The sequence below is a fragment of the Cyprinus carpio genome, chromosome A20, assembly GCF_018340385.1.
Source record: "Cyprinus carpio isolate SPL01 chromosome A20, ASM1834038v1, whole genome shotgun sequence".
NCBI lineage: Eukaryota > Metazoa > Chordata > Actinopteri > Cypriniformes > Cyprinidae > Cyprinus > Cyprinus carpio.
In genome coordinates, this window is record NC_056591.1 from 22,097,558 (window position 1) to 22,111,309 (window position 13,752).

At 32.0% G+C, this 13,752-nt stretch overlaps 1 protein-coding gene across 1 annotated transcript; it reads right to left on the minus strand.

Annotated features, from left to right (window-relative positions):
• Nucleotides 1–362: 362 nt before the first annotated feature.
• On the minus strand, nucleotides 363–12,964 carry LOC109058972 (pre-mRNA-processing factor 17-like). Its single transcript, XM_042778342.1, has 12 exons — nucleotides 12,784–12,964; nucleotides 12,609–12,695; nucleotides 10,374–10,508; nucleotides 10,064–10,165; nucleotides 9,846–9,985; nucleotides 7,667–7,741; nucleotides 6,702–6,747; nucleotides 5,409–5,510; nucleotides 5,174–5,283; nucleotides 1,730–1,739; nucleotides 1,628–1,630; nucleotides 363–484 (listed from the first exon to the last, which is right to left on the minus strand). Exons 1-12 carry the CDS (start codon nucleotides 12,947–12,949, stop codon nucleotides 363–365), a joined length of 1,098 nt encoding a protein of 365 aa, XP_042634276.1. The 5' UTR covers nucleotides 12,950–12,964.
• Between the last annotated feature and the right edge of the window lie 788 nt (nucleotides 12,965–13,752).

The following is a 13,752-nucleotide window of genomic DNA, read 5'->3' on the forward strand; positions in this document are numbered from 1 at the left end:
ATATTATTTTTCTTAAAATAAATATTATTGTAATAATTTCACTGTCAAAATAGTATGTGTTTTAAATAATATTCATATTTTATTTAGTAATACACACACCATTTTTATTTTCTATATATATATATATAATTTTTTACAAACAAGCACAGCAAGCCTGAAGCATTTATTAAAAACAATCTGCATTTTAAAAAGCAATTTTGAGAAAAAAATTATATTCACAATGTGGCTGACTGCACAACATCCTGCAATACCCACACTTTCTCCCGTCTCAAAGCTGTCCTGTTGATTTCAATGTAACATCCCACACTTTCTCCCGTCTCAAAGCTGTCCTGCAGAGCACACTGGACCTGAGTGAGACCACCTCATGATCCCAATCCCGCCACCATGTGACCCTTGAAGATCTTCTTCTTGTTGAGCCGGAATCTGTTCTGCGCTCCGAAGATCAGGATCTGATTATCCATGGACTGACACGCCAGCCACTTTCCTACAATTCATCAAATTAATTCACTTATTACTGCGATGCCAAGATCTCCAGCTCACATTCACTAATATTCAACAACAACACACACACACACGCGATGCCAAGATATCTGTCTTAAGTTAGCTTTTTATTATTAAACAATGGTTTTGTTAGGATGATTATACAATTGATGTCCTAAGGATGAAATGTTGTAATTAGGATGCAATCCATAAAAATGGGAAGAATCACATAAATCACTTTTTAAATGGACAAATTAAGACAAAACAGTTGATATAATTCAAGTTTTTAATTGTAATTATTTATATAGTTAATTATTGTATATTTTTAATTGCATTTAATGTTAAGGATGCTTTTTTTTTTTTGTTGTTGTTTTTTCCATTGACTTATGGAAAATACCATCAATTAAATAATTAAAACATAAAACAGGAAATAAATCACTTAAAATTAAAAAAAAAAAAAAAAAAATAAATAAAAAAAATAAAAAAAATTGATAAAATATAAAAAAAAAAAAAAAGATAAAATATACATATTTAAAACTGTTTAAATATTTCACAAAAAAAAAAAAAAAACAAAAGTAAAAACCCACATATAATAAAAGAAACAAAATAAAAAAATTAACAAATCACACTAGCAACCTCAAAAACCCTCAACCCAAACCAAAATAACAACACCAAAACAACCAAACCAAAAAAAAAACTCCAAAAGAAACCTCAACCCTTTTTATACTAAAACAAACACAAAATACATAAACAAATAAAACTACCCCACAAAAAAATAATTCCCCCTAACACATACCAATCCAACGAAAATAAATGCTCAAACCACACCTCCAAAAAACAATCTAACAACCTAAAAAGCCACACACCAACAATAAATTTAAACACAATCCATACACAACTACTAAAAAATAACCAAAACTCCAACTAAACAATCACCAATAAGTTTCAAAAAAATACCTTAAAACCTTTTAAACAACACATGCAAATTCATCTACCATTGTTTTTAAAACCAACCCAAAGCACAATCAACCGTATAATCAAACACAAATAAAACAACAACATTAAAACCAAAAGAACCAAACATTTTCAAATACATCTAACCAACCGAAACAAAAACCAAAATCAAACTAAATCGTTAAATACTAACCTCCTTAAAAAAAATCAAATCACAAATTACATAAAAAAAGCTATGTTAAAAAATAACCCCTCTGCCACAAACCAATCACAACTCAACCAAAACCTAATTAACCTTCCCACACCTAGCAAATACACCAAAAAAACTACAAAAATCGAGCTATATAAAAACACATAAAACGAATTTAAACATCCGTCAAAACCTACACAAGGCCACAACAAATAACACCAACCAACCCACACTGGGCTCCCAAAATACAAGAAGTCCACATTAAATGCTTTCACAAAAATACAAACCCAAATCAAAAAAACAAACACAAGCTTTTAAAAAAAATGTTATCCATATCTGTCTCTCTACACATAGATAAGGCTAAAAACAACAAAAAAAAACAAACATACTCTACACTATATATTTACTAAAAAATATGCTGTGTTGACAAAAAACATACAATACAAACCACAACAAACACACCTAAACTCAACTAAACATACAACCATACCATCCAACAAAACAATACAAATTTCACTACAAAAAAAACTACAAAACACAAACAATACAAACGCTAATCAACTAAAAAAACATTATAAATCAACACCAAAAAATAAAAAACACCAAAAAACACAAAAATCTTACTAACATACAATAATAATACCAAAAAAATAAACATGTGTAAAACAACATATAAAACACACTATAACACAACAACAACCACCCATATTTGCCAAAACAACCACCTAAACTAAAAAATATAGTTAAAAAACACTACAGAAAAATCTCCACGATAAAAAACAAAAACCACACTACATATATATCCATACATAAATAAAAAAAAAAAAACATACCCCCCCATATAAAAAACAACAGAGAAACCAAAAATTACAAAAACTTCCACCATAAAAACAATACAACCAGTTAAAGAAACCGACCAAAAACAACACAAAAACACCACAAGTTAGCTAAAAACACCCAATAACACTCAATAATAAAAAAACAAACAACAAACATACCAAAACACAAACAAAACCACCCAACTAACCAAATGGTTTAAAACACAAAAAAACATCATAGTGACCCACAAGAAAAAAAATTTTAAAACATACTTCAAAACACAAAACAAACCTAAATGTTAAATAAACCACAATAACTTAAAAAAAAACAAAATAACACCAAACTCTCAATTAGAAATACAATAAACTAAAAAATCATTTTCATATCCAAACCACAGAGTTTAAAAAAATTATTCATCAAACCAAAACACAAAAACCCAAACCCAGTAAACAAAATGTCCTCACCAATCCCAGACGCGCAAAACTCTTGTCGTCCGAAGGTTATTAAAAAAAAACGGTTCTCAAAAACACAAGGTGAAACAAATAACGGCGCATACAAACACAACAAAACCACCCAAAAAACGAAACAAACCCTAAAATACAAATTAACACACAAATACACAAAAAAACAGTACACAACAACAACACCCAACAAATCACCCACCAACACCAGAGAACACCCTTTCCCTACGACATAATACCTAAACAGACTCATTGATAATAATTCTATTTTCATTTAGTTTAATTTAACGGAAATACAATCTCATTCATAAATTGAATAAATGAAAATGAATAAAAAAATGTAGAACTAACAAAAAAAAAAAAAAACCTAATCGATAAAAAATAAAATATAATGCCTACAAAGAGACAGATCTTTTTAAAAAAAAGTTGAAAAAAAAGTTAAATACAAATACCACCCTCAATCACATGAAACTGAATATATTATTTTTTTAAAATATATAGACATTAAGAAAATAAACTAAAATGTTACTAAAACTAAAACAAAATTAGTAATACACGTACTAACATTTAAGATATAATTAGAATGTCAAAAATATAAACTAAAGTCTAAACAATTCTAAGACAGTTTAAAAAATTAATAACTAAAATAATTACAATAAATCACTAAAAGTGGAATAAAAATTATACATTTGAAAAATAATTAAAATTACAAATGCACAATTGCATCACTAAAACAAAAATTTATCAAAATTTATGAAGACATTTCAACAAAATGGTCAAAATATAACTTCATTACTAAAACTGAAATACAAATAACAAAATATTTTATAGACATTAAAAAAAAAGAATTAAATGGCAAAAATACTAAACTGAATAAGTTCAAGACAATGTTTTTAAAGACGTTTTTTAAAAAAATGACAAAAATTCACAACTAAATTACTAAAACTAAAATTAAAAAAATGTAAAAATATATAGACATTAAGAAATAGGCATTAAAACAAAACTGTTACTAAAACTAAAACTAAATATTATAAAAGAACTACATAACTAAAACTAAAATAAAATGAATACAAATTAAATAGACATTTAAAAAAATGAATTAAAATGACAAATACAACTAAAATAAAAATTAATAAACATTACATAGACATTTAAATGTAAAAAACATACAACTAAAATACCAAAACTGAAATAAGTTGATAAAAATTCTAAAAACATAACTAAATTACTGAAACTTAAATAAAAATTGGATATATGCCTATTTCTTAATGTCTATTAAAACAACTTTGTTACTAAATATAAAATTAGTACAAATTAAATAAGAATTGTAAAAAATTAATTAAAAATGACAAAAATAACTAAAATACTAAAACTGAAGTTGATAAATATTCTAAAGACATTAAAAAAATAAAATCACAACTAAATTACTGAAACTGAAATAAAAATTGAAAAATATTTGCCTATTTCTTATTGTCTATTAAAACAACTTTGTTACTAAAAATAAAATTAATACAAATAAAATAGGTATTTAAAAAATATTAATTAAAATGACAAAAATATACAACTAAATTAATAAACTAAAATAAAAAAAAATTGAAAAATATATAGACATTAAGAAATAGGCATTAAAACACAACTACGTAAAAATATGTAATAAAACTAATATAAATTGAATAGAAATTTAATAAGAATTTTTTAAAATTGAATTAAAATGATAAAAGTACTACAACTAAAATACAAATTAATAAACATTATATAGACATTTATAAATATGAATTAAAATGTAAAAAAAAAAAAAAAAAAAAAAAAAAAAAAAAACCTTCCAACTAAAATTACCACAACTGAAATGTTGATAAAAAAAAGAAAAATTCACAACTAAATTACTGAAACTGAAATAAAAAATTTAAAAATATATGCTTATTTCTTAATGTCTATTAAAACAACTTTGTTACTAAAAATAAAATTAATACAAATTAAATAAGAATTAAAAAAAAACATTAATTAAAATGACAAAAATATACAACTAAATTACTAAAACCTTAATATAATATAGACAACTACTAACAACTAAATTAAATTACACCTTAAATTGGAATAAAAAAAATCTAAGATATAAAAATAAAATATTAAGTATTTCAATGATCCCAAAGTATCAGTAGTCTGTATTCAGTCCTGTAAGGTGTTTATGCATGAGCGTCCTCATCATGAACATGAGCTGGAATAACATTCATATAAAGAATACAAAGACACTCGGCTCTCGGTCAGGTACCTGGACGATCTTCTTGTCGGACATCCCGGCAACAAACAGCTGTTGTTTGTCCTCGTCTGGGTTGAACTTGACGCAGTAGGGAACCTTCTTGTTGGTGAAGCGGGCGTGCACTGACCTGAGCGAGCAGAGGACGAGACTCTTTAGTGCCGCACACACCATGAACACAAGCTAGATATAGCTGGGGTGTTGTGGGATATTGTTGTGTGTGTTATGTGTGTGTGTGTGGATCTCTCACGTGTCTGAGTAGAATATTTTTTGAGATATCTGTCGTAGGCGGCGCTCAGGAACTGTGTGCCGGAGTTGTTGAAGGAAACGTCACGCACGGCTTTACTGTGACCTACACACACACCAGACATCAGTCAGATCCGCATGAACACTCACGTTCACAACAGGTTCTCCATGTTTCTCAAAGAAGTCTCTTATTCTCACTAAGGCTGCATTTATTTGATCAAAAATACAGTAGCATTGTGAAAGATTTTAAAGTACTATTTAACTGTTTCATACATATATCTGAATACAACTGACAAAAATTAACACAAATGATATAGACATTTAAATAAACCAATTAAAATGACAAAAACATAACTACATTACTAAAACATAATTGATACAAATTATACGGACATTTAAAAAAAAACTAAATACTAAAACTGGAATAAAAATGTTTTAAAAAAAATTATAGACATTAAAAAAAAACATTAAAATGACAAAACAACTAAATTACTAAAATTAATAATGTACACATTAAAAAAAAAATTGTACACAAACTTATATACTTATACACAAGAACGAATATATAAAATGATGAAATATTATTAGAATGTAAAACAGCTGTTTTGATTTGCTGCTCAAGAAACATTTCTGATTATTATCAATGTTGAAAACATTAATATTTTTGTGGAAACTGTGATGCATTTTTTTTTCAGGATTCACAGATGAATAAAAAGTTTAAAAGAACAGCATTTATTTGAAACAAATCTTTTCTAACATTATAAATGTCTTAACTGTCACTTTTGATCAATTTAATGTGCCCTTAATTAAGTATTAAGTAATAAATGTCACTTTAAAGGAAATAAGTAATAAAAAAAAAAAAGTACATCTTACTGGCCTCTTTTGAAAAAAATAAATAATAATATATATATATATATATATATATATATATATATATATATATATATATATATATATATATATATATATATATAATTGACTTTTATTTATTTATGATTTATTCATTTATTTGCCACTTTATTTTTGCTATTTTAATCAGGTTCATATTCTAGATGATCTACTAAAACTAAAGTTCAAGTTTAAGGCATTAAAACTCATCATCGAGTCGAGAAAAGCACGTCTTCAATGCTTTAATTAAGCTTTTGAGAAGCAGAACTAAACACTTGTGCTCTGCGCCGTCTCATCAATCTCCTGCGGACCCCACGGCGCTGGATAAACGATCCGAGAACTAATTAAAGCACATGTTTGTGTGTTTGATCCTTCCTCTAGCAGAGATACAAACGATAGAAAGACTCACCGATAAAGGTCCGCACACATCTTCTGTCATTATAAACCTCCCACAGCTACAGGAGAACACAACAACATCAGCACACACACGTATCAGAAGATTATTATTAAAATCCATATGAACATATAAAGAACAGTATTTTTAGATGCTGTAACTGCTCACCATTTATTTAGGTCTTCATTTGTAAAACACTGTTCATAAAAATTTGTAAAATATTATGATGTCTTAAACTGCTTGCATAATAATAATAATAATAATAATTTTATTATTATTATTATTACTTATTATTATTACACAAAAATTATACAAGAATTAAAATGGTCAGAGTAAAACTAATATTATTAATAAATTATTAAATTCTTGTATTTTTGTATAATAATTATATTAATATTATTATATTCATATTAATCAGATTAATATTATATTACTACAACAGACTTTTAAACATTGCACTTTTGCAAAATAATAATTAATTTGTTTTACTGTATCAGACTGATCACTTTTTTTAATCTTTGTTCAACAATTATTATATTATTATAACTCAATAATATTTTATTTACAATATGAGTCTAAAAACATTGTATTTTTGCATTATTATAATAGAAACAATAATAATATTATTACTTAATTTTATTCTAACAGACTGTATTAAATTCTAGTATAATAATACTATTATTTTATTGTTAGATCAGTAGATTAACAATAATAACATTATTTCTACTAGTACTAATAATAATAGTTACTTTTATTATTAATATATAATCATTGTTTTTTTATTATAGAATATTAATTGATTGTTTAATATTATTATTTTTTCTATTATTTTTTTATTATATGATTAGTATATTGTAGAGATTACTGAAACGATTATTATTGTTGTAATAAGTATTATTATTCAAGAATTTGAAAAATGTTGTTTAAGATGTAACGGCTCATAACAGCGTCCTGCGGTGTGTCTGAGCTGAAGATCTCACCTTGATCTTACAGTCCATGGAGCAGGAGAGCAGGAGATGACCGGACACCGGGAACAGACGGATGGCGCTGACCCCCTGCAGACAGGAGACGTGTGAGTCACACAGAGACCTGCGCAGGACGCTCCCTTATAATTACTAAAACACTGACATCTAAGATCTGTGTGTGTGTGTGTGTGTTTGTGAGAGAGAGAGAGAGAGACTGTGTGTGCAAGAGAGAGAGAGACAGAGAGTGTGTGTGTGTGTGAGAGAGAGAGCGAGAGTGTGTGTGTGTGAGAGAGAGAGAGAGAGAGAGAGAGAGAGAGAGAGAGTGTGTGTGTGTGAAAGGAGAGAGTGATAGTGGTGTGTGTGTGTGGTGTGTGTGTGAGAGAGAGAGTGAGTGTGTGTGTGTTTTGAGAGAGAGAGAGAGAAGAGAGAGAATAGAGAGAGAGAGAGAGAGAGAGGAGTGAGTGTTGGTTTGGTGTGAGAGATAAGAGTGAGGGTAGTTGTGTGTTGTGTGTGGAGAGAGAGGGAGAGCGAAGGAGGCGGTGAGAGAGGGAGGTGTCAGATTGAGTCGGTGAGTGTGGGGAGAGAGGAGCGAGACGAGCTGAGAGAGAGAGAGGGGAAGACGTTATGTGTGTGTGTGAGGTTTGTAGTATTTTCGTAGGAGAGTGACAGTATGTGTGTGTTGTGTGTTATATGGTGAATTGTGTTGCGTAAGAGAGAGTGATGTGTGGTGGTTTGTGTGAGTCGAGAAGAGAGAGAGAGAGAGAGGAGAGAGTGAGTGTGTGGTGTGTGTGAAAAGAGAGTGAGTGTGATTGATGTGTGTGTGTGGCGATTATGTTAGCGAGTTTTTTCTGAGATAGAGTGTATGTGTTTTTGTGTGTGTGAGGAGGAGAGAGATCAGAGAGCGAGATAAGAGAAGAGAGAGTGGGGTGCGAGGGAGAGACATAGTGTGTGTGTGTGTGTGAGAGCGAGGAGAGAGCGAGTGTGTGTGTGTAACGAGAGATTGTGTGATGTGAGTGCGAGTGTTGGTGAGTGAGGTGTGAGAGTGGGTGTGTGTGAGAGCTCAGAGAGAGAGACGAAGCGCGAGGAGAGAAGGTGTGTGAGAAGAGTGTGAGAGTGTGTGGTGAAGTGAGTGTGCGAGGTTGTGTTTGCGAGAGCGCGGTCGTGTGTGAGTGAGTGAGAGTGTGTGTGTTGCGTGACGTGTGAGATTTGTGTGTGTGAGATGAGTGTGAGCGTCGTGTGTGAGTAGGAGTGAGAGTGTGTGAGTGAGTGAGATGTTTGTTTGTGAGTGTTGAGAATGGTGTGTGTGAGGAAGAGGTTGTGTGAGTGACAGGAGTCGAGCTGTGTGTGTTGTAAGTTAAGTGTGTGAGATTGTTTTGGTTGTGAGCGAGAGAGAGAAAGAGCGAGAGAGAGAGTGTGGTGGATGTGTAGTGTGAGCGTGGTGTGTGTATGTGATGAGAGAAGGAGTGTGTGTCTTGAGTGAGAGTGTTTGGGGGCAGAGAGAGAGTGTGTGAGTGAGTGAAGAGTGTGTTTGTGAGTGAGAGAGTGTGTGTGTGATTGAGTGTGCTGAGAGTGTGTGTGTGCGAGAGTGAGAGTGTGTGATCGTGAGTGTGAGTGTGTGTGTGATGCGTGTAGTGTGTGTGTGTGTGAGTGTGAGTGTGTGTTGTGTGAGAGAGAGAGTGTGTGTGTGGAGTGGCTAGTGTGAGGTTTGAGTGTGTTGAGTGTGAGAGTGTGTGTGTGTGAGAGAGAGAGAGAGTGAGTGATGTGTGAGTGAGTGTGTGTGTGTGTGAGCAGAAGAGAGAGAAGAGAAAGAGCGAGACGAGTGTGTGTGATCAGGAGTGTGAGAGTGAGGTGTGTGTGGGACGGAGAAAGGAGGAGAGCGAGAGCGAGTGTGAGAGTGTGTGTGTGTGAGAGAGTGTGAGAGTGTGTGTGTGTGTGTGAGTGAGTGTTATTAACATTTACATTTAGTCATTAAGCAGGTGCTTTTATCCAAAGAGGACAACAGAAGCAATCAAAACCAACAAAACAGCAATAACATGCAAGTGCTATATTAGTATATTATTATAGTGTTATATTTCAATTTCACAAAGAAACGTGCAGCATTTTGTCCAAGTTAAGAGTTGAGTGAATCATTACATCCCTATTAATTGTGTACGTTTCATAATTTCATTTAGATTACTAATATTTTAACCCCTACCTTGGTGTGTCCGGTCCAGACGTGCAGCTGTTTCTTGGGCAGGTAGCATTTGTCCGGGACCTCCGCTGAGCGCAGGTTGATGCCCACGTCCTGAGGAACGTGCAGATACGAGCGGCCCTGGTAATCGTACGCGTCTTTGACTGTAATGAGGAAGAGAAAGGGGTTTAGCAGCAGATGGCAGACTTGTTTAGCTGCGTGTTTGTGGCTGTGTGTCGTACCGTGCAGGACGGTCTTCTCCTCCGCTGGAGCCTCTTCTTCATTCTTGCCTCTCTTCTGTCTCTTGGCTAGGATCTCATCTAGCTCCTTCTGTTCATCCTGTCACATCAAAACATGATTAAGAAAATGATTAGTCTGTAATAACACCGGTTAAAGACGAACACTTGGTGTAGGATTTACTTTGAATCAACTTTCAGTCAGATATTGCTTTATTAAGTTATTGAATATGTTTTTTAATTAAGTTGTTTTATTGTGTTAGTATTTTGGTTTGATTATTAATAGATTGAAGTCTTTGTATGTGTTAGGTTGGAGGGTTTTTACCTGTGTGTGTTTGTCCTGGTTTTTTGTCATAGGGGCCGAGGAAGCTGTCGATGTCTGATGCATCTCCTCCTTTCACCTTCTTCCTCTTCTCGGTCTTCTTCGCTCCCGTCTCAAACGCCATCAGCCCTGGTGCAGGAACAATAACAGCATCAATTAACATTTCTGATGATATGCATACAACACACAGAGATGCAAACCCATCACGGGTGAAAAAGATGACAAAGACCCCAACACAGCATTTATTAAACCCTTTATTTTTTTAACTCCACAGCTGTGCAGTAAATATCACTTTGAAGATTCACATTTCATGAAGATAACATGAAAAAATGATGGAAAACAAAGACTTGTACGGTGAAGTTTGCATTATAATGCATTATAATATGATCCTTCAGAAATCATTCTAATGTGCTGAATTGCTGCTCGAAAAGAAAAATTTATTTTATTTTGTTTTTGTTAAGAGTTGTTTTTTTGTTGATTCTTTTTTTTTTGTATTATAATTTTTGTACCATTAGAAATGTCTTTCTTATAACGCAGCCCTTGCTGTAAATAAAAGTATTAATTTCTATAATTTAAAATAAATTACATTGACTTCAAGCTTTGAAAGGTGGAGTGTATAATGTTTTTCATTTCAGATAAACGCTGAACTTTAAATTTTTCTATTCATCAAAGAACCCTGAAAAAATGTTCTCAACTGTTTTAAATATTAATATGAGATGATTTGTGAGGTGGATCAGACGCCAGCGCGCATTTAAGCAGCAAATCAGCATATTAGAATGATTTTCGATGAAGATCATGTGACACTGAAGCTGGACTGATATAAAGAAGGTAATGATGCTGAAAATACAGCTGCACATCACAGAAATAAATTACAGTTTAACAGATATTCGCATAGAAAACTGCTGTTTTAAACAGTAAAAATATTTCACAATTTCAAATAAATGCAGCGTTGGTGAGCAGAAGAGACTTCGTTAAAAACATTAAAAATCCTATTGTTCAAAACTTTTGACTGGTAGTGTAAATCGAGTCCGTTTTGATTGAATGTTGTTTATAATTTAGGGCCCTATGATTTCTGTGATGCGGAGGGAAAACGCGGAATCCAGTCATTAAAACAGAATTCATAGTTTAATGTGGAAAATGCTCACCAGTGAATTTGTCAATTTTTTTATGAAATTAATCAAAAAAGTATCGTCATTAAACACTTTTTAAATCAAATCTCGATATGGACTAATATCTGTAACTATTAAGTCGCAAAAGTCAATTTAAATATAAATCCTGCATGTTCTGCGTGTCTCTGTTAATGAATGGCGCAGACGCGCGGTTTCATCTTCTACACACACACTGAAGCACGCGGACGCTTGCGGTGATTTCAGCGTCTGCCGTCTCACTAAACAAGGATGTAAACACATGAAGAACATCTCCAGAGCTGCTCTGAGAGTCACTTCATGAGCATTTGACCGTTTGATTTGAGTAAAAACGATCCTCATATGCACATACACACAACGTAAAGTTTCAGGGCAACCCTTCAAATGAAAGTCGTCGTTTGATTTGAAGTCTATTTTTCAGTAGAATATACATCTACTAAGAATCTACTACTACTAAAATGAAACAAACATTTTTTAATGATAATCACCAGCATCTTCTCCATTTTTTAGATTTTAATAGTAAATCCCCCTTTGTTTCCCAAAAATAGAGTTTGTCTAATTTTCAATATAAAGATAAATGAAATTAATGTTTTATATGCCGTCATCTGATACCAGAAAAATTTAAATACACAACACAGAATTTCTGAGAAAAAAAAATTTCACAAGGCTACTTTACTAATAAAAAAAAGGATTAAATTAAGTTTTTTAAGCATTCAAATAATTAGACATGCTAAAACACAGAATTTGGTAACAATAAAAAGTATGGTGAGAAAAAATAAAAAATTTCATAGGGCCGTAAAACAAGTAATTTTTGTTAAACTTTTATTAAATTGATGTGAAAATGTCTACATTTCATGGTTTTAATTAATAAGACATGCTTTTTAAATTAATAATCTTTAATTTTACGCCTATTAGAAAAAGTGATGTCGAGAAAAATTCAAAACAGAAAAAAAACGTAGAAAAAAAAAACAGAATCCAGAAAAATTTAATGGAAAAAACGGAATTTGAAAAGATTTAATAGGGTGGTTTTAATTGGGTGATAAGAATGATGGAAATAAAAGAAGAGATGCTGAATGAATCAAACCTTTGTTTTTCTCTGCTTCCTCCACGGCTCCAATGTAGCTGCTGGACGAGACCGCACTGGTGTCCACAGACGGGTCCAGAGCGTAACCTGATCAACACACATCTGATATTGACACAAACATGTTCTGCGAGTGAATCGGAAAGCCGCACGCGTGAGAATGAGGTGTATCTCTCACCGAAGGTGGAGAACGTTCTTCTCTGCTGCTCAAACATGAAGTCGTTGACGTGAGCAGGCTCGGCGTAACCGGACAGCATGTTTCTCGGCGCGGACATCTGCTTCGATCTGAACGGGTTTGTTGGTCCGAACTGGAACGAGATGAGAGCGCTGATATAAACGTTCATCAAGACAAACTTTAGGTTACAGGTTAAGCCCAGCCTGAAAATCTGAAGCAGGTGTAAAAGCTTGACAAGTTATTAAAAATTTTGACCGATAGCATGATTTAACATATTGCTAAACACGTTGGTAGAATGGTTTTAACTTGGTTGGATTGTTTTATGATGTTTTATAATGTTGTTGGCATTGTTTTTAAAATGTTTTAGTATGATGTTTATGTATTGATTGAATTGTTTTTATTTCTGGGATGTTTTAGATTTTTTTTAGCACTATTAGACATGTTGTCAGCATGACTTGCATGTTTCTAGCACGAATAGCATGACGTTAGCATGTTACTAACATGTATCAAACTATTAACATGCTGTTAACATGTTTCTAACATGATTAGCATGTTGCTAGCATGTTTCTAGCATGATTAGCATGTTTCTAGCATGATTAGCATGTTAACACGTTTCTAGCATGATTAGCATGTTGACTGCATGTTTCTAGCATGATTAGCTCATCGCTAGCAATTTACTAGCATGATTAGCATGTTACTAGCATGTTTCTGGCATTATTAACATGCTGTTAGCATATTGCTAGCACGTTCCTAACATGATTAGCATATTGCTAGCATGTTTCTAACATGATTAGCTTATTAACACGTTTCTAACATGGTTAGCTTGTTAACACGTTTCTAACATGATTAGTATGTTGACGGCATGTTTCTACCATGATTAGCTTGTTGCTAGCATTTTACTAGCATGATTAGCATGTTTCTGGCATGATTACAAATGGTGTTAGTATATTGCTAGCATGTTTCTAACATAAG